At 38.9% G+C, this 19,981-nt stretch overlaps 1 protein-coding gene across 3 annotated transcripts in view; it reads left to right on the top strand.

Moving 5' to 3' along the window:
* The window catches only part of DCLK1 (doublecortin like kinase 1), a 251,592-nt gene that overhangs the window by 122,386 nt on the left and 109,225 nt on the right, over positions 1-19,981 (top strand). For all 3 annotated transcript variants that reach the window (XM_056328739.1, XM_056328740.1, XM_056328742.1), the window contains exon 4: positions 6,937-7,036. In XM_056328739.1, coding sequence (XP_056184714.1) covers positions 6,937-7,036 — 100 coding nt within the window. The remainder of the gene's footprint in view (positions 1-6,936; positions 7,037-19,981) is intronic.

Genomic DNA, 19,981 nt, shown 5'->3' with positions numbered 1-19,981 from the left:
CTCAAAAAAAAAATAATTAAAAAAGGGCTAGATTACAAATTTATTTATAAACAATGAGTATTTTTCTTTCCCCTTCCTGAAAGCCTTACTGAGATGTTTGGATTTCTCGTTTCACAGCAATGACCTAAAGACGATTACACCAGTATGGAATGATTAATTTCTGATTTTCCTGAAGCCATGAAATCCTTACAAATTAGTAATGGCTGTTTTGCTGGTCTTTCTGATAAGGGAAGTTCTACACAGTAAGGAATATATTACAAAACTGAACAAAGCATTTGGGAAAGCTAGTATGGGAGGCAGCTCCATACTGGCTGGGAGATAAATGTAGTAATATAAAAGATGTCTTCTGTTACTGTAATTCTGCTAGGATTCCGAAATTAAACAAGACTGTTAATACATATACAAACAATTTCTGTAGGACTTGAGGGTACTGGTGGATGAAAAGCTGGACATCAGCCAGCAATGTGCGCTTGCAGCCCGGAAGACGAACCATATCCCGGGCTGCATCAAAAGAAGTGTGGCCAACAGGCTGAGGGAGGTGAATCTGCCCCTCTGCTCTGCTCTGGTGAGACCCCACGTGGAATACTGCATTCAGCTTGGGAGTCCTCAGCACAGGAAAGAGATGGACCTGTTGGAGCGGGTCCGGAGGAGGGCCACAAAGATGATGAGAGGGATGGAGCACCTCTGCTATGAAGACAGGATGAGAGAGTTGGGGTTGTTCAGCCTGCAGAAGAGGAGGCTGTGGGAAGACCTTGCTGCAGCATTTCTATACTTAAAGTGGGCTTAGAAGAAAGATTTTTAGCAGGACCTGTTGTGATAGGACAAGGGGTAATGGTTTTAAACTAAAAGAAAGTAGATTTAGGCCAGCTATAATGAAGAAATTTTTCTGCAGTGGGGGTGGTGAAACACTGGCAAAGTTTGCCCAGAGAGGTGGTAGATGCCCCATCCCTGGAAACATTCAAGGTCAGTCTGGACGGGGCTCTGAGCAACCTGATCTAGTGGAAGGTGTCCCTGCTCGTTGCGGTGGGGGTGTGTGTGTGTGTGTGGACTAGATGTTCTTTAAAAATCTTTTCCAACCCAAGGTATTACATGATTCTATGATTTATAATCTCTCGGGAAAATCCATAACTGTCATGAGACTTCTTACTGACTGTCTTTGGTAGCCGGCAGTGAAATCAATTCAGGACCTGATCTGAGATGTTCCTCCATGAAGCAATAGACAAAGAATGGGGAAATCGTTAAAATAAGTAGTGCAGAGGTGATGGTTAGTGGAAAATATAGTTTGAGACATAAATATTAAGACATTAATAAGGATCAATTTATGTCTTAAAACAAGGAGGGCCTTTGTTTTATTGGAAAAATCAGTCAGAGGGGAAAAAAGGAGAAAAATAGTAGAACAAAGTTTATAGTGAGCTCCTTCTACTTAGGAAGAACTAAAGAGACCTGCCTAGGAATTAAATATTGAGGCTAAGTGAATCAAAAGTAGGAGGAAAATAAAAAAAATCCATAATAGAACTCATAAAACTTGATAAAAAACTGAGTCAGAGTCCTAAAATCAGGACTCATTTACACACTGAGGTTTTTCCAAATATATGATTGGGTTTTTTTAACTGTTTCACTGTCAGGGAAATGATGATCAAACTCAATATGACATTGGTTGAGGTTCAAAAAGGCTACTTTAAAATAGCTTTAAAACTTCCCAGTTGGCTGGCTATGGGGTAGAGGCTGGAAGGCACTTGCCACTGATTCTCTGCTTGCCCCCCTCCTTTGGGCTGCTCTTGCCTCGGTAGCCTCATTTACCCCCCTGTTGCCCTCAGTCTGCACTCCTGCCTTGCAGCCTGCCTCTCCTCCTTCCTTTATGCCTCATGTTTTCCTTTTGCCATCCTTCATTTCTCTTTGTCTTTCCAGAAAACCCCTATAACCACTTACCGTTTGAATTCTCCTTATATCCTTCTGCATCTTTTTTGTTTTACCACCTCATTTCTTTGTCCTCACTTTCTTTCCAGCTCTCCAACAGCAGTGGTGCCTGAGGGCACCCCAGCTTGAGATTTTCTCATTGCTCATCCAAAATAGCTTTCAGCTTTGAGTCTAATTAAGTTGTTGTTATTAAAAGAGGACAAACACACAGAACACCCCCACCCCCCCCCTTCTTCTTCATCCAAGAAGGAAGCATTGTGAAAATTGTAAGAAAAACATGAGAGTTAGTAATCCTGGTGGTGGTGATGTACTGTGCTGTTGCTGTGAGCTATTCCTGAATGCAGGGGAAAATTTGAGTTTCTGATTATTTTTCACTTAAAAATTTTGGAGTCGGTATTAACTTGATATGTGGTCTGCTCTAAAATAATAGGAACATATTCGATTTGCTGTGACTGACATATGCAAAACAAAAATTGTTCTGGGTTTTTTTGTGCATGTGTGTGTTTTAAATCATGAATTCAGAAAGATCCCTGATCCCACTATAGCCAGAATATAGTGATTATAAATGGTGATTTTATCTGTAGCTTTCATGGCATGCTTGTAGAGAAAGGATTGATTAAATTCCTCTGTCCGTCCCTCCCTCCTTCCTTCCCTCTCTCTTGTCCCTCTCCCTCTCTTCCCCTTGCCTTTCCCTCTCTTTCCCCTCCATTCCTGCTTCTCTCTCTCTGTCCTTCTGCACCTCCTCCACACCAGTACTGACTGCTCTTTCTCACTTGTCGTGAGAGAATAAAACCAGGTAATGCTCTACAAGCTATTATTCTTACTCTCAGGTCATCTGTGCTCCAAAAGATAATGCACAATTTCTCACATCGTTTATAGATATAAGAAAGAGAGTCTCCATAACAAAGTTACCAACTTCAAAGAGGTGAGTATTAAGAGCATAAATGTTTCAGGCCAGTTGAGGGAAAACAAAAGGCTCCACAATAGTTAGGATATTTCTCATTGGTTCCAGGTACTCACCTGTTTAAAAAAAAAAGAAAGAAAAGTTAAGGTAGTTTTTGCAGCAGCTCAGCATCTGTGCTATGGTGCAAAGCCAGTCCTGAGGCTAGGATGGAAGCCAAGTTTGCGGCTCTGTTCCCTGTTCTCCTTCTGGGGCAGTTCAGCTGATCTGCTTCATGCTCCCCCAGAGGCTGTGGGTGCTTGGCCCATCTGGATCCCCAAGTCCCCTCTGGGCTTCTAGCAAAAGTACCACAGCAACTGCTGAGATACGAAATATTTTGAGATTCTTCCTAGGCAGACACTTGCATTTCCCACTGGAAGGCAGGTGAGATTCATAAGTTGTTTACTAGGACAAGGATTTGTGGGGGATCCAGGCTTCAGCCTGTACAGCTTGCTCAGGTGAGTTTAGGCATGACAAATACTTCTGCCTCTCCTCTGTTTTGCACTGGGTACGTACAGGTCAGCTAGTCTTCTTCACATGACTTACATATAGCCTGAAGCCTATACTAGTGATCAATTTTCTTTGCTGCTCCTTGTCGGTTTTCTCACCGCTGATGCAAAGGATTGTAATGCCCGAGACTCCCTAGCCTCTGGTGATGTTACTGTTATTTATCCTACGAGAGTGTGAGACACCATTAACTTTAAATATCACCTCTTTGCCAGAAAGTTTTTTGTTTATAAGTGTCACAGTATGTTTAGTACCAGGTGTGTGGTAGAAAACATTTATTTTTTCAGTTTCTTTTTACTTAAGGTGTATGTTTGACCGTTCCTGCATAGACTTTGTTTTCCTCGCTGTCAGAAATGTCCTGGTGGAATATGGAAGATAAAAACTCATTTGTGAAAAAGAAGAAGATGGATTCTGTGACTTGAAAATAACAAAAATGTTCAGGGAGACTTTTGTAATTCACTATTTTTAAAATGGGCTCTATTTAAAGTTGATCATGTGCAACAGAGCACACTGGCCTTTTAAGCATTGGTACAGTCCAGTATGGGTGATACAAATCCTTGATCTTCTAAACTGTAACTTTTGAGGAGCTGTGTTCTCCATAAGTGAAAATGGGTAATAAAAAGCAGGTCCTGTTGCTTAGCTGATGGCTGATAGTGAATAGAAAGTGCTTGCAGATTTCTATCCAAAAAAGCCTGGAAGGGGGTGCTGTGTATTTGTTAGATGCCTTCTGGAAAGGCCCTTCTGTGAAACCTCTGAGGAGTGTGAGCTGAGGATTGGAGAGGGCGAGGGATGTTGAGACATAAAGGATGGAAAATACAGACAGCAAAGGACATTCCAAGGCTTCAAATAAATAACATAAAAAGATATTGGAAGCCTGAAGAGAAGTTATTTCAGAGGGGAGTGGGTTTGGAAAGAACTTAAGCTCTTGCTATGAGCTTTCTAGATAATTCCTAAATTAATAAAATCCCTGGAGACAAGAAAAGCTTGTGTATGTAGCGTATGTAGTTTTACATCCACTATAGGAAACTGAGAGCATGGAGAAAAGAGGCAAGCATAAGAACACTTTAAATTATGAGTGTAAAGTTTAATAAAATGCAAGGATATCTAAGTAGAAATTATTTTTCTATTGTGCTGATCCTATTTTCTTTCTTATTTGCATATAAATTGCACCGATTGAACCTGAGATGCTTTAAATAGTGGCAGAGTTGAGCCTGGTTAGGTGGTGTTACCTCCATTTTAATGTCTTGGTTAGGCTTGAATAAAATCCTCTTAACTGGGCATAGACAAGCATTTCTGAGTTTTATTAAATCCATACTTTTTTTTTTTTATTATTCAAATATGAATTTGATTTTAATTCGTCCTTGTTGTCAAAATAGATCAATTTTGTGCCTAGTGTGACTTATTATTTGCTCAGTTCTAATACTCTGCTCGGTATAAACATGTATGTAAAGGTTATCACTCCCCAGAAGTGTGTCAAACTTGGGAGGCAACAGGAAATAACAGGATTTTTAATGTCATTTTGCGAATTAGTAGTTTCGTACATGCTGTGGGAGAGGTAGCAATTTCAGAGGAACTTGACTGAAGGGAAGAGATGTTTGAAACTTGGTGGGAGTATGGGGTGGGAAGATAGTCAAGATATGTCTTGTGGACAAAAAAAAAGATGGTAAGTAAATGACTTTATATAAAGGTTGCTGAGGCTGATACACTAATAGAACATAAACTGAGTAGGAGCATGGTAAAAAGCTCTGTCAAATATTAACATTTTTAATGTTGGTGTTCAGGTACTGTGAGGTGTTAAGATGGCAGTCGTGATAGGAATAGGGTTGTGGTAGAGCTGAATTTAAAAATATGTGCATTGCTTAAGGAAAGGAGTTTTGGGGATTACCTTTGTGTCTTTGGGTATTTATTTCATCTAGTTCTACTCTCCATTCCTACTCTGCAAGCAAGTCATGACATGTACCACTATTTTTCTTCCTTGAGATTTTTCTAGCGTAGAGGCTCATAACTGTTGTAGATGCCAAAGCCTTAAGGCATGTTTCCAGGAAGCATGATGTGAATTTTATAACCCCTAGACACCAGTCTCTGCAGATTAGAAAGGTGCTTGCTTTTATGCCGAAGCCTGGAAATACCTCATTGGCCAATTCTTTCATTTGTGTTTTTGTAGGATCTAAATGCTGGCTTTCACCCCCTGCTTTTTATGAGGTTAGCTAGACTGTTCTCAAATATTTTGTCAATTTTTAGAGATTTTCATGTGTTACTTTCCTGTCTGTAAACTTGAAAGTCTATTTGTGAAATTATCCTGTTCAAATATTAGTGCACTATTTATTTACAAAACATGATATAAAAAAATAAGCGAACGTAGCCTTTTAAAATCTTCTGGTAAATGTGAAACAGGAACAGAGTTTACCAAATGTCTTTGACTTTTTAAAGGTAGTCAGACACCTAATTATTTTTTTAAATTTGTCAAAACTGGATCAGCAAGTCCAATGTCAGATTATGGGAAAGTTACTGATTTTTCTTCAAGAATATTAGTAAAAGTAGTCATATAAATGGAAACATTAAACTGTTAAATAGTGCCTTGTGAACTAAAAGCTCTTGTAAGGAAATTATAGAATTGGAATCAAAGTGGGACCTTTAAAGGTCATCTAGTCCAGCCTCCCTGCAATGAGCAGGGACATCTTCAACTAGATCAGGTTGCTCAGAGCTCCGTCCAGGCTGACCTTGAACATTTCCAGGGATGTGGCATCTACCACCTCTCTGGGCAACCTGTTCCAGTGTTTCAGCACTGTCATTGTAAGAAATTTCTTCCTTATATCTAGTCTAAATCTACCCTTTTTTAGTTTAAAACCATTACCCCTTGTCCTACCACTGAAAGTATGTCCCATCTTTCTTGTAAGTTCCCTTCAAGTATTGAAAGGTCACAATAAAGTCTCCCTGGAAATCTCCTGTATGGACATGATACTACACCAGTGTAATCCTGATTATTCATATTTGGGAGTAGAAAGGGGTTACCCTTTTACTCAGTACTAGAAGAACCATTACCCACTCACCTGACTGTTCAGCTTGATGCCTTCAAAGAGGCTTCATTTTGACTCTGCTAGTGAAGAGGAAGAGTGTGATGGAGACTCAGTTCACCCATATGAGTTCCATTCCCTGCCAGGGAGATTTTGCTGAAATAACTCCATTTCATTATTCTGCGTACAAAGCTGTAACCTTGTTTCATTGCAAAGGATGGAGACGTGGGCTCAAAAGCAAATTAATTATCCACTAAGTACTGAATGGTACCTTGTGCATAAACAAAAGGCATTTACCTCATACCCCATTGATGCATCATGTAATAAATGTACAGTTACAGCTTTTTGTCTTATCTCTCTCTTCCTGCAGTGTCCATGAAAGTGTTTCTCACTTGTAACAGATGGTCAGAGCACAGCTTTGAAATTTATCTGGAGATGAAGCCCTGTTGATTCCATTAAAAGTGTTCATGCAGTTGGAGACAAGGAGGCATTTGTTGTTCTTACGATTCTGATGATGAGGTATTTCATGCAATGCCTTCCTTTCCTTTTTGCTTGCAGGTGATGTGCCTTCAGGATTTCTTTGGCGATGATGACATTTTTATTGCATGTGGACCAGAAAAGTTCCGTTACCAGGATGATTTCTTGCTGGATGAAAGTGGTAAGAAGGTGTATTTTAAAACTTTTACAACCAGAGTAGAGGGCAGATTTCTATATCACACTAATTAAGACAAAACTGTATCATCTAAATTGATTTCAGAAAGAGCCTAAATATTTTTATTCTTTAAATTCTGACTACTGAAAATAAGTAACTGAAAGGAACAATAAAGTTACCCAGTGAAATATATCTGCCTATCTAGCATAAAACTTCACTTTAGCGTGAATTTTGTATATCATAGGAAATGGTTATGTGTTTGGTGGAACTCCTTTTTTTCCAATGTCTGTCTTAGCATTTTGTCTTTATTTTCTGTTGAATTTATTCTGCTGCTTTGTCATAATCTTTCAAGCTCACAGTTCTTACAATTGAGATTTATATAATATTTCACAAGTTATATGATAAAGGAAGATAGATACAATTCTGTATGGAAGATAAATATAATCAGTAAATGCAGCGAAAGTCATCTGAGAAAATTCAGGGAGTTCTGTTTTCTCAGAGACTGACTAATACAATAATGTGATCAATGTACGTAATCCTCATGTTCAATTTGCAAATACCTATATTGTTGCAAAGATTTCTAATTTAGGAACCATGGCAGGAAGAAAAAAACTATGTTTCGTAAATTTGGGGGAAAAAAATCTACCACTTTAATTGTATTTATTTTTGTGTACAGCAAGATTCAGCAAAGGTTTTATTGCCCCTACACTTTCTCTCAGCCCAGGGTGTGTTTGTAATCCATTGGTATCAGCTGCTCTCATCTTTTTGAAATATCAAAGATCTCAAAGAACAGCTGACTGAAACATCAGTCAGAAAAGACTTTGTTACGGTAGTAACTCCTTCATAGTCATCATGTGTGTGTTTTTTTAACTTCAGTACTTCATCATTGTTTATGATGCTAGATGATGCAGTTGTGAATGATGGTGCAGTTGTATTTCCCTAACTAACCCGTGAAACTGGAAGGCTTCTTGGTTCACTTGGATCCAGACAAATGCTCCATTAGCTTGTGTAGGAGCAGAATAAGGCGGTTTGCACAGACCATACCTTGTGAGCTGAGGGATGAGTCTGAAATGAGTATCTTTCCTACTGGGCATGGGAATGACATTTTGTGTCAGGCACAGACAGGAGCAAGCACTCATTCTGCCTTCCTCTAGAGGACCTTGTAATATGGAAATAAAAATCAAATGATGCACCAGGTTTGCTCTTTGCAATAATGAAATTGCTGTAGTTGCCTCTAAGGTGAAATGTACAAACCATGGAAAAGTAACTTTAGGCATCTTTAGGACAGGAATTAGAAAGGTAAGGGGACATATTTGGGCAGCAGGGGAGTTTCCCAGTTGGCGATGTGGCCAGCACAGCCATTCTTGCCTTTAACGACAGGATAGTCAGGTAGCTGACTGCATAGTCTGGATTCATTTGTGTGTCTGATCTGAAAGATGACATTGGCAGCTGCCTGGCATCTCCTCACAGTGAATCCTGCAGCAGTTTTTCCAGCACTGGCACAGGGAGAAATGCTGACAACATATTTGTCTAAATCCCTTTTTGAAGTACATAGCTCTTTTTTGGAGGTCTTGTGTCAAAGTACAGACATAGCCTGACTCTGCCTAGTCTTTATTTGTCTGACATATCATCATCTCTTTGAGTAAGCAGTCTTTCTCTGGAACATTGGTGCTAAAACCCATATTATGCTGAGCTGGAAAAAAAAGCGCTTAAAATCTAGGCTGAAAATACAGCTTTAGCAATTTGTTGTGGTGTTTGCTTTTCTACTAGGTAAAGATTCAATGAATGACTATTTTGAGTATAGGAGCAAAGAAAGAGCATAAAATCAGACTCCAGACTGTAATTTCTTTGCAAAATGTACTTCAACTTTGCTCTATATTTTTGGGGGAAGTTTGGTATCAGAAAACTTGTTTAGGTTGCTTGCCATTAATAGCTGATATACCAGCTGATATACATCTACCCAGCCTTTTCTGAGGTAAGAGAGGTAAGAGCAAGATTTGAAGAGAGAATTAGAAAACAACTGAGCTTTCAGCTTGTTTTGCTTGGTAGATGAAGTTTGTGGGATCACACTGTGTGTCTGTGTGTTCCTCATAGTTAATCTAAGAACATTAAAATTATCACTAAGTGCTGTCCAACTGTGCAAGGCTTGGAAAGCCTGTCTCTGCTTCCCTGAAAAGCAGCTTGAAGCAACACTGTGCTAGTCTCAGTCACTACATCCCTCCAGTGTTTCCCAGTTTCAGCCAGATGAGGAGAATAATAGCTAAGGTGTTGCAGTTTAAAGAATAAAGAAAAACAAAATTTTAAGGTGAGCAAGAAAAACAGAGAGAATAAATACTTAAACAACCACAGCCCTGGGATTTTGGGAATTGCTTATCAAAGAATACCCTTGTTCTGTGGTGTGTGTTCAGAGCTCCTGCAAGTAAGAGACGAAGTTTCTGGGATTGGAAGACCTATCAGCTGTACTGGGATCCATTTTAGCTATCTCTAGGTATCAAGAGAGTAGGTACCTGCAGCTGAGCCAGTCTCAGTAGGTTTCTTTCTTAGTAAATAAAACTTAGACCTATTGACAAGGTAGATGGTAGATGTTTGATTGACTTAGTTGAAGATGAATGTTTAGAACAGTTAGTGTGGATTATGCTCCAGAACTGTCTGGATCTTTTGTAAAGAGATCTATATGCCTGATTTAGCTGTTCTGAATCTACACTGTATTTCTGTAAAGCTGCTGAAAAAGCTTTTAGGGTGAGATTAATTTCACCCCATCAGAAAGGAAAAGTCTAAAGTTAGTCTGCATTATTCCTAGTCATCTTTCTTTATCCTGCTCCCATGGCTTGCTCCTAGCACAGGATAACACCTTCTAAAAGCCATAGAACCAAAAATTTAAAAAAAACAGTCTAGAAGGCAGTGAATCAATCTTCCTGTCTAACTGTGGAATTAATATTCCCCATTTAATTTCTGATAAACTTGTCTAACATGCCCCTTTAACACCTCTGATGAGGAATCTGTAACTTCCCAAGACATTCTGTGCCAGTGGTGAACTCTCCTCACTGTTTTTCAGTTATCTTACCCCAGATTCCCTTGCTATAAATGAAGCCCATTACTACTTTTCTTATCTACTGTGAACATGGGAAACAGATGATTCCTTTTCCTTTGAAAAAATCTGTGGGCTTCCATAAGCCTCATCAATTTTCTCTTCTTTAGGCTGAACAATTAGTTCAGCCTTTCTTTGTTTAGACTTCAGGCTCAAACCTGTCCTTGAAGGAAGGAGTGTGTTCCTTCTTTCTATCATCTCATTTCTCTGTTTTATGTCTTTCAGGAAGAGGCATTGCATATCCCCTTGGCAATCAGTTAAGAAAAGTCAGTTAATTAGGGACCCATCAAAGAGAAAAACAAGCAGTCGGCACTGTACATTGCAGTATCTTCTCTCTTCCTTGACGTACAGATGGTTTTCATATTAAGCACACAGTTTATCACATGAAATACAGTATCAATAGGCACCACCCCCATCATAATTCCTAGCAATCATCTGCATATCTGACTAAATCAATAGATACAATAGCCACACACACTTCCATCAAGAGGACTGCAGTTGGGGCATGAGGATGCATCAGAATGACCGTAAAATTAAGAAGTAAATACTCCTTGTTTGTCAAGCATCAGTGGAAATGCTGTTTTCATAGAAAGTTTTTTGGGGAAAAGCACAAAACCATTGTATTAATGAAGCACACATTACATCAACCAGCTTGTAAGAAGAAATATTCCTCGGCATAGAATATGGCCATGGCTGCTTCAGGCATTGTTAGTTTGCAGTTCTGGAAACTTTCCCAGAAATCCCAGGTTTTCTTTAACTGATGGTGGTTCAGTTTTCAAAGAAAAGAACTCAGAGGATGGTTTTCTATAGACCTCAGCTGTGTGTTGGCAGAGATTAGGGTTTAAGTGCCACGCTCACAAAAATATTTGCAATCAGCTGTTATTTCGGCACCTAAATAGGATTTGGCAATGCAAATAACTCACGGGATTGGCCCTAAATGAGAACATCTCCTTGGATTATACGGATATTTCTTTCTTAGCACTGTAAAGTATGAGAGTTTTTGAGGCTGGCAGTATCAGACTTAATTTTAAAAAATTAAGTTATTTTTTATGTTTAGTTAGTGTTGGCTGAGTGCTTTGGAAGCTTAAGTCGCACAAACTGAAGTATGGTGGATTTCATCACATACTGAGATGCATCATGTTAAAAGGCTGCAATGCCAGCTGACCAAAGCCAGTGTCTGCCTCCAAGCAGAGCGTAACCAACATAGAATGTCTGGATGTGAAAACAACTGCAGTTCACTTGTCAAGAGCACATATTACTGTTATGGAAACAATGATGAGAATGACCCTTCTAGGGGAAAATTAGGACTGGAATCTATGAAACTTAATTTCACTTTGATTTGGCTGGCCTGTGTTAGTCCTCAGCTCAGCATCTCTGTGCCAGCAGTGTTACTGCTTCATCTTGCCAGCAGCAGACAACTTGCCAGGAAAATCTGAGTCCTGTGGCGTCCGCACACGTGCGTGTGTGCGTGGAGGCATGCACATGCATCTGATTCAGTAACTGCTGTTAAGGTCAGGAGTATCATGTTTATCCCTGTTAATAACTGTCAGGTTTCTGTAACCTCCATTACTCTGTCCTTCCTAAAAGAGAGAGGAAGGAGAAATCAGTTATAGTCCTCTTCTACCCTGATTTATAGGACAGAGACTGATGTATTAAGCAGTTTTTGGCTGGACTTAGGAGTGGAGAGCATGCTGGCTGACTTACTCTGCCCTCATCAAAAACTCGTGCTTTGGCAATTGGAAAGTAATGGTGGGTTCTGGGGACTCTGAGATATAACTTTGCTTTCAACAGAGGCATAAATATAAAGTGTTCCAGCACGGTGTGATATTTTCAAATGTCAACAACTGCTGGGGCCTGGAGACAGATATTCTGTGTACAATGCAGCAATAAACAAAGGGAGGAGGGACCAGTCCTCTGGCTGTGTGTACCATTTCAGACCAATGGTTCAGAAAGGGCAGAAAGAAAGAAGCTGGGTTTCCTGTGGGTTTGCATCCAGTGACCCCTTTATTTTCTTACTCCAAGACCTCCAATTTCATCTCCACCCTCTCATCATGCCTTAGACACTTGCATAGTACCCTCAGCTCCTTCCCATTTGGTACACCGCTGCTTTTCCTCATTCCCTTCCTCACAGTAAGGACATTAACAGGGTGTCTGTTTCATCCAGCAGTGTGATAGTTTCACCACTTTCCCAATAACAATAGGAATATCCCGTCACTGAGACCACCTGCATCCCACTGCACTGGAAGTACCTCCGTCCCTCAGCTGGCATGCCAGGCTTGGCTCTGGCTGCATGGAAGGACTCAGCCACATGGTAGTGTGCAAGTGACTCACTTGTTTCTGTTGTGTTAAACTCTTAAAAGGAGAATGCTGATCTGCAGTTAAATACTAAGAAAAGGCTGTTAGCCTGATCATCAGGTGGTTGTTAATATAATATCATGTGTCGCTCATTAAATAAAATCTGTAGGAACGCTTGGGTTGAATGAGCTGTTCACATGAAAAATGCATTCACAGAACCTCAGGGTTTTTTCTGCGCAGGATTTCTTTTAACATTTGGCGCTTTTTTATAGGTACGTTGCCGATTACATAAGCCCATTTCTTTATCTGTTGTCTGCAAGATATTTGCTTTGAATATTCTCTACTCTGTCTCACAGGTCTACTTATTTGAGACATTGCTTCTCACTTTTCTGCCTAAGCATCTCTAGCAGTGAAAGTCTGGTCATATAAATCATAAATCCTTGCTCTCCCTAGCTGGCAGATTTATAGACATGAATAAAGACATTAGAGCTTTCAAGAAGATTACATACGTACTTCCCAGTTCAGATTTATACTGAAATGCCTTTCTTTTCTCTCCCTTCCCCTACCTCCTCACCATGCATGCATGTATATTTGCATAGTTATCACTTTTCATCAGTGTTGTTACGAAAAAGTTGCCTGTATGTATAACCAGGAAAAATTGTGATCACTTAAAACTTATAAAACAGTTTCTCATTGAAACTAACCAAACAGTAAGACTGCATTTGATGCTAATTCACTCTGCTCATTGAACCAAATGTTCCTCAATATGTTTTCTGCAGTATTTTCTTTCTCTGATGTCTGTTAAAAATAGCATGAATGAAATGCTATCCAATAAATTAGAACTGGTGGAAATTCCCACTTCGTTTGCATAAGGAGTTTTGAGTGTGCATATTCCTTCAACATTTTACCATGGTAAAGCTGATTTGGGGTATAAAAGTACTAAAAACTTTGGGTCCGAGAATATCAAGAGTTTCTCAATAATATGTGCATATTAATTAATGGCATTTTTATTGGGAATTTATAATATAAAGATTCAGCTTGTTTTAAATAGAAGAAAAATGGTTATTAAAAATCATCAGTATTTTTATCTTAACGCACAGGAGGTTTTACTCATAACAGGTAGTGTTAATATATAGTTAATAACAGAGTAGACAGAATGTGTTTATGGGTTTGTACAGATTTATATTTTTGCTCTTTTGTTTTATATTTGTGTTGTATTTCTTGTACTGAATCTTGCCAGGGGAATATTGAGATTAATCAGATTGGTTCAGGTAAAGATTTTTCTTACAACACATTTTAAGCTAGTTTCCTCAACTATGAATATCTCAATTGTATATCCAAATGCAAAGAGGACAATTCCAGGACAATTCCCATTTTTATGACCAGCCTTAAAAACGAATTTCCAGTTCCGGGGAAGTAACACCAAAATTTGGTAGACATAACAAGGTAGATCTTGGCACTTGAGTTCTTAATTTGACTGTCTCATGTCTCTTCTTTCATGGAAGTTGCTTTATTTTACAGCCGTTGAGCCTAGTCCACAGTTTGTGTAATACTTCATTCTAGACCACAGGTTGAGTTTTGAGCTTGTATGTTCAGTCTGTATCCTCAGAAGATGGTAGCTTCCAAAATACCAGCTTCCTTTGAGTGCTTTTTATGAGAGACTTTTATCTTTTCCTTTTCCAGTTCCAGTGATGACAGAAGCAGCAGATAGTAGCTGTGTACTATAAACCCCTCCACTGAGTCTGTTAAGTAGTTTGGAGAGAAGCGCAGAGGAATTTATCATAGATGTTTAGAAATCATCTTTCCCATATGTTTATCTTTGTACTTTTCCTTGTTTTGTTAATTAACTTGGTAAAATGGAACATAAAGTGTTGGTGATCTTGGCAAGTATATTTGCACTTGTATTTTTCACACTTTGCAGACCCTTTCCAATGCTGGCAACTATTAGAATCTGATCTATTTCTGAAATGATGAGCCCAGTAGTCCTGTTGCAGGCAATCTTTTGGGTGAGCAATGCAGTCCCATTTTCTCCAGTTATTACGAGTTTGTATGAGAATGTTTCAAGATTAGTAGTCTTTGTAGTGTCAGGGCTTCATTATTCAGTTTGAGAATGTGTACGAACTGTGTCATTTGCTAAACTGTATTAGGACGTGCCCTAGAGACCTTCCTGTTTGTTGGCTACTAGAGTTGTATCAGGGAGATTCTGTATTGCGATTAGATTCTACTCATCATCGATAAAATTGGACTGACTTCTTAGACTGACATTGTAATTTTCTACTTCTCATATTAGATACAGGCCCTATATTTGGAGTTTTATAATGTCTTGAGTAAGTGTGTGCACACGTTTTTTAATGGCAGAGCTGTCCACATATTCTCTTATACTGGCAAAACCTTTTGAAAAGAGAATAATTCAAAAACCGGAGTTCATTAGCTTTTAGAAATCAGAAACTTTCTGAAGGCATATGAGGAAAATATTTATCCTTAATATTTCTTAAAGGCCTGTTTTAAAAAACCAAAATCTTACCAAACAGAAACTGCAGTACAGCAGCTGAAAGAGAATCAAAACTAACCTGGATAGTATTTCAAAGTGGTGAAATCAGAAACAGTACATCAGTGACAGATATCCATATCTATATACACATACATATTTAGTGAGATGCTGTGTATACAGACACATATATCAAGCATAAAGGGTTTTACTGTCCTGCAAATACAGCCAGTGGAAGCCCTCTGTATAGTGGCTGTGTTGGTCTGTACTGCAAAACTGATAGCTCACAATGTATAATGGTTCAGTGCTGCTGTTTTCAAAATGCAACCTACAGAAATTTCCCATTGAAAATTCAAAAGTGTTGCCTGAGAGTTCAGGTTGCTCCTGTGAACAGTCACCTTCGAATAAACTTTTTTTATAGCATAGCTCCCTGCAGGAAAACTGGCTGCTAATATTATGCATAAAGTAATTTAAGGCTGAGTAATCATTAGGAAGTCTCATGTTGCCATGGAATTGAACACCCGTAGGTGGTAGGTCATGGAGCTCTGATTTGGATTCTTTTATTCTTCAGTCAGAGCTTTTTTTAAATTTTGTTCTAGAGGAATTGTAGCACTTGGGTTTTTCTTTTGGAAGAAAATCTTCTAGGAACTTAAATTTATTGAAGCAAGAAGGGACCTAATCTGAGATTTCATTCTTTTAACTAGAGGACCTGGGTCAAGGAAAGTGTTTGGAAGATTGCTAATTATTCCTAAGAGAGTGAAAGTTGGTTAGAAGACAAAGAAATTTAAATCACTTAGGTTTTCCTGTTACTCTGGAATAGGAAAGGAATTTTTCACAGCTGCTAAGATTGTAAACTGTCTTCCCATTTTTGCTAGACAGAATGAGGCAGTTTCTGATGAAAACACCATGTTTACGAAGAAAAAAACCTGCAGGAGAGCAAATTTGATGAAGCATTATACAAATTATTCCTGTCTTTAACTTTACATGCTCTTTCTGTTTTGCAAGCAGATATTAATGTCTGCAGAATAGGTGACTTGAGAAAATGTAATAGACTGATGTTTGCATAGCAGTTGCTGTACTGCAGGGCTGGAAGATGGGGTATATTGTTTCTGCTTAAAAGAAATAAATTGGGAAACCACAGGGAATAAATACGTGTCAAGCAGCCTAACTTTGGGATCTAATAAATTGCTTGAAATTGTCATTAAAAGTAGAATTCTTAATTTCATATGTAAGCATTTAATAGTAAAGACAAACCTACATAAATAAAACAAGATTGATTTTTTTCTAGATCACTTTGGGGAGTACTGTTCTCCTGAGATTCTGCTGGGAGTCTGCTGGGATCACAGCTCAGACTGGATGCAGACAGACAGCTGTGTAGTTTTTACCAGCAGGAGAAATATTAACATGTTATGAGAAGCTTTAAACTTCCTAGATGCAGATTAGAGACAAAAGGCTGCTAATGCTAACTGGGAACATTTATTCCATTTAGTTTGGTCTTGTTAATAATAATGATATTACAGAAAAGCCATCTTAGAAAGAGCATTAGATGTTGTAAGCAGGTATTGATTTAATTTATGTTGAATAGAAGATTAAGTAAAACCAAACCTGTCCGGCAATTAAGTTGATTTTTTTACATATTAAGAGAGAACACTGAAAAATCGAGAGAGTTTGTCAGTGAAGTCGATTAGACTTAAGAGTTTGGGGATGAACATTAGAGGAGGTTTGTAACTTCAGCCAAAATGCAACCCAGAAGCTGTCTCAAGTTTGCATCTGTCCGAAATAGATTGGTAAGGATCCAGAATCAACGGGCAGAAAATGGAAAGCCTAAAGAAAAATTAGTCTGTAAAGAAGTCTGTACACAAACCTGAACATGAAAATGTTCACGTAGACACATTTGCCAAAATTATGTGGATTTTGACCTTGCAAAAGAAATTAAATTAGGTAAAGTTTTTAGCCAGATGAGATTAAAAAAACAAAACCCACAAACGAACCACCATAAACTGAAGTCACGATACAGTGTAGTAATGACAGATCTACTATGTCAATGTTTTGGCCTCTGTATTCAGGAAAAAATGAAATCTGTAATGGGAGAAAAGCACCCTTTCTAATCAGATCTTTGGAGAAATGAAAATTACTGTCCCAGGGAAGAATGCAGAAGGTAAGTCAGTTGCAAAAAGCATCGTGTTGTGCAAGCAATACTTGTCACTGTTGAGGAAAAAAGTTTGTACGTGCTATTAAGATAGTAACAGAATTTAATGCTGTGCACCTTCCTGTAAACGAAAGAAGCTGATATTAGTAAAGCTTTTCTGTCATTTCTTTACTCATCTGATTTCCCATGCTCAATTAAGATAGGCTCTTTGAGCTTTCAAATAGGACATCAGCTTTATGAACAAACTAATCTGTAAACTTCAAAACACTCCTCTGAATAATCTCTGGAGTATGCTGTGATACACAGAATGAAAGATGGTTTCATGGGCTATTTCCAGCCTAACATGCATTTTCAGTCTGCAATTATTTAAACTTTCTCAGAATAAAAAAAAAAAAGAAAGTCATTGGGACTTTACACACCTCAGTAAGCGTTGTGGAGGTAGCAGATGTTGTTAGTGAAGCCATGTTTTCCAGCTATCCTGCAGTTAGCCTATCGCCAGCGTGACTCAGCCTGTTTACATTAGTTTTACCTAAATAATTATAGCAAAATTTAATTGCCTGAACAAGATAGCATTCAAGGAGAACCCATTAATATCAGTGGCAAAAGCTGCCTAGGGATTTTTAAATTAGAGACAGTCCTGGAGACTTTGGTATTTTTTAACTTGGGAAGCTAATTGCTGGATTTTCTGTTGATAGGTAAAGCAATGTTGCGGCAAGTCCGGGGCAGCTGAAGTCAGCAGTACCATTGTGAAGAGGCAAAAATGTGGGTGGGCTGGCAATTGTATTTGCCTATAGAAGGCAGGCGGGTTTTGTTGCCCACATTACAGAACAGCTCAATGTGCAAGGCATGTGTGCCTAGGTGTGAATGTTGATTTAGTGTCAGCATATAAAAGTGTTTTGCTTTAGTAAGAGTGCTTTATTTAATTGTCTGGTGCATGAGGATTTTGTCTGTAAAAATAAACAGTTGAGGAGCTCCATATTAGAGTAAGTTTGTCTGAATCTCTCATTTTGCCTTTTCCTGTATCCATTTGTGGACTCCTTAGCCTCTGGTTGATTTGATATCTTACTTATGTCACAGTTCATTTTTTTTCTTGTGTGTATGAAGATTAGATAAAAAAATCAAAATTATTAATATTTGACAGTGTAGGCATTCTTTTTATTAAAGGCCTGCCAAGTAATACTGTTATTTTCAAAACCCATTAGAATACCAGGTGGTTTTATTTCTTCGGACATCACTTTATGGTTTTCTTCTTTAAAAATTGCTGCCTACTAATTTTCAGTACTCTTATTAGAGGCAGATTTGGGTCACTAACTAGAAAAAAAACATCTCTAATATTCTGAATTCCTAGAGGTATGTTAAATAACTTTATTTGTTACAAGAGAACCAGTGTATGTGCCTGTGTATGTTTCTTTAAAGCCAAACCTACTGCAGTGGACAGTTACATAACAGCTTATGTTTAAATGGAACAAAAATATGGTTGTTATACTTCCTTTATTTTTTTCAACAATGTTTTGAAAGTTTCATCTCCTTTTCCTACCCATTACAAGCAACCTACACCTACTTACATGTTCCTGCCAACCAAAACCAAATTCAGACCAGTTACGCAGGTCTGAATTTGGAATAATTGCATTCTTAGGGAAGTGTGTGACTGGTGACTTGGACTAGATTTGGATACAGCTTTTCGTAGTGAAGACAGAGGAATGGTGTGAAAAAAGCCTACAGGTTCCCCCCACCCCCCTGTGATATAACACTCTGTTTTAAATGTATGGGTGGACGATGTTCGGTAAAGATGAGAGGAAAATCTGTAAGAAATACAAGGTAAACATACCAGTAGTTTAATAGTAAGTGTTGTAGGTACATATCAAGGTAGCATGTAATAGCCAGAATTTTCAACAGGGTTCCAAGATACCTGATATTCTTGTCATGGGCAAGTCTATAATTAACCTAAAACCCTACACATCAATTGTGCTATATTGGGTACCAAAACTAATGACTTCCTGGTAGGCTAGAATAGTCTGATTCTTAACTGGCACTGGTCCACGTTTTCCGCCTCCAAAACAAGTGTCCTGATATTTTGCATGCAGGAATGCAAGAGTCATGAAAGGAGGTAGGAAGCAAGAAGGAGCATGTGTCTACAGTCTAGTAAGTAAGGACATACATCAGGGAGAAAAAGCACTTCCATTCAGCTCCCTCCTTCCTAGGATAGTTTGAAGTGTCTGTAACTACAGTCATTTGTAAGCAAAAATACATAGACTTTAAACCTTAACTGTCATCTGTTTAAGTTAGTGCCCTAATTGCCAGCTAGTATCAAAGCACTGTTGTGGTTGTCCTTGCTCTCACGTGTGGTCCCCATTGATGGGCATAGCCATGTCACATGTTAGTTTGTCATCCAGGTGTACCTGGGATGACATTGCAACCTCGGGAACCCGTTTTGCACCCATGAATCCACTTCAAGAGTGAAGGAACCTTAAAGTTTGGAAATGACAATCTAGGTCAAGGAGGCTACATCCTTTCTCAAGCCACATCCATAAACCAAAATGCAATAGGTGTAGCTTCTTAATCACACCAGTACTTTCAGTTCTGTATTTATAGTTATCTTGGTTCTTATTATCACTGAACTTATCAATGGACAGCAAGTTGACCATAAGCCAGAAGGGTGCCCTGGTGGCCACGAGGACCAGTGGGACCCTGGGGTGCATCAGGGGGAACATGGCCAGCAGGTGGAGGGAGGTGATCCTTCCCCTCTGCTCTGCCCTGGTGAGGCCACATCTGGAGTGCTGTGTCCAGTTCTGGGCTCCCCACTTCAAGAGAGACAGGGAACTACTGGAGAGGGCCCAGTGGAGGGCTGCAAAGATGTTGAGGGAACCGGAGCATCTCCCTGATGAGAAAAGGCTGAGAGAGCTGGGCCTGTGTAGCCTGGAGAAGAGAAGA

This window comes from Falco biarmicus, chromosome 2 (genome assembly GCF_023638135.1).
Source record: "Falco biarmicus isolate bFalBia1 chromosome 2, bFalBia1.pri, whole genome shotgun sequence".
In the NCBI taxonomy this organism is placed as follows: Eukaryota; Metazoa; Chordata; class Aves; order Falconiformes; family Falconidae; genus Falco; species Falco biarmicus.
Note: the sequence above shows the minus strand (reverse complement) of the source record. Positions and strands in the feature narration are given on the sequence as shown.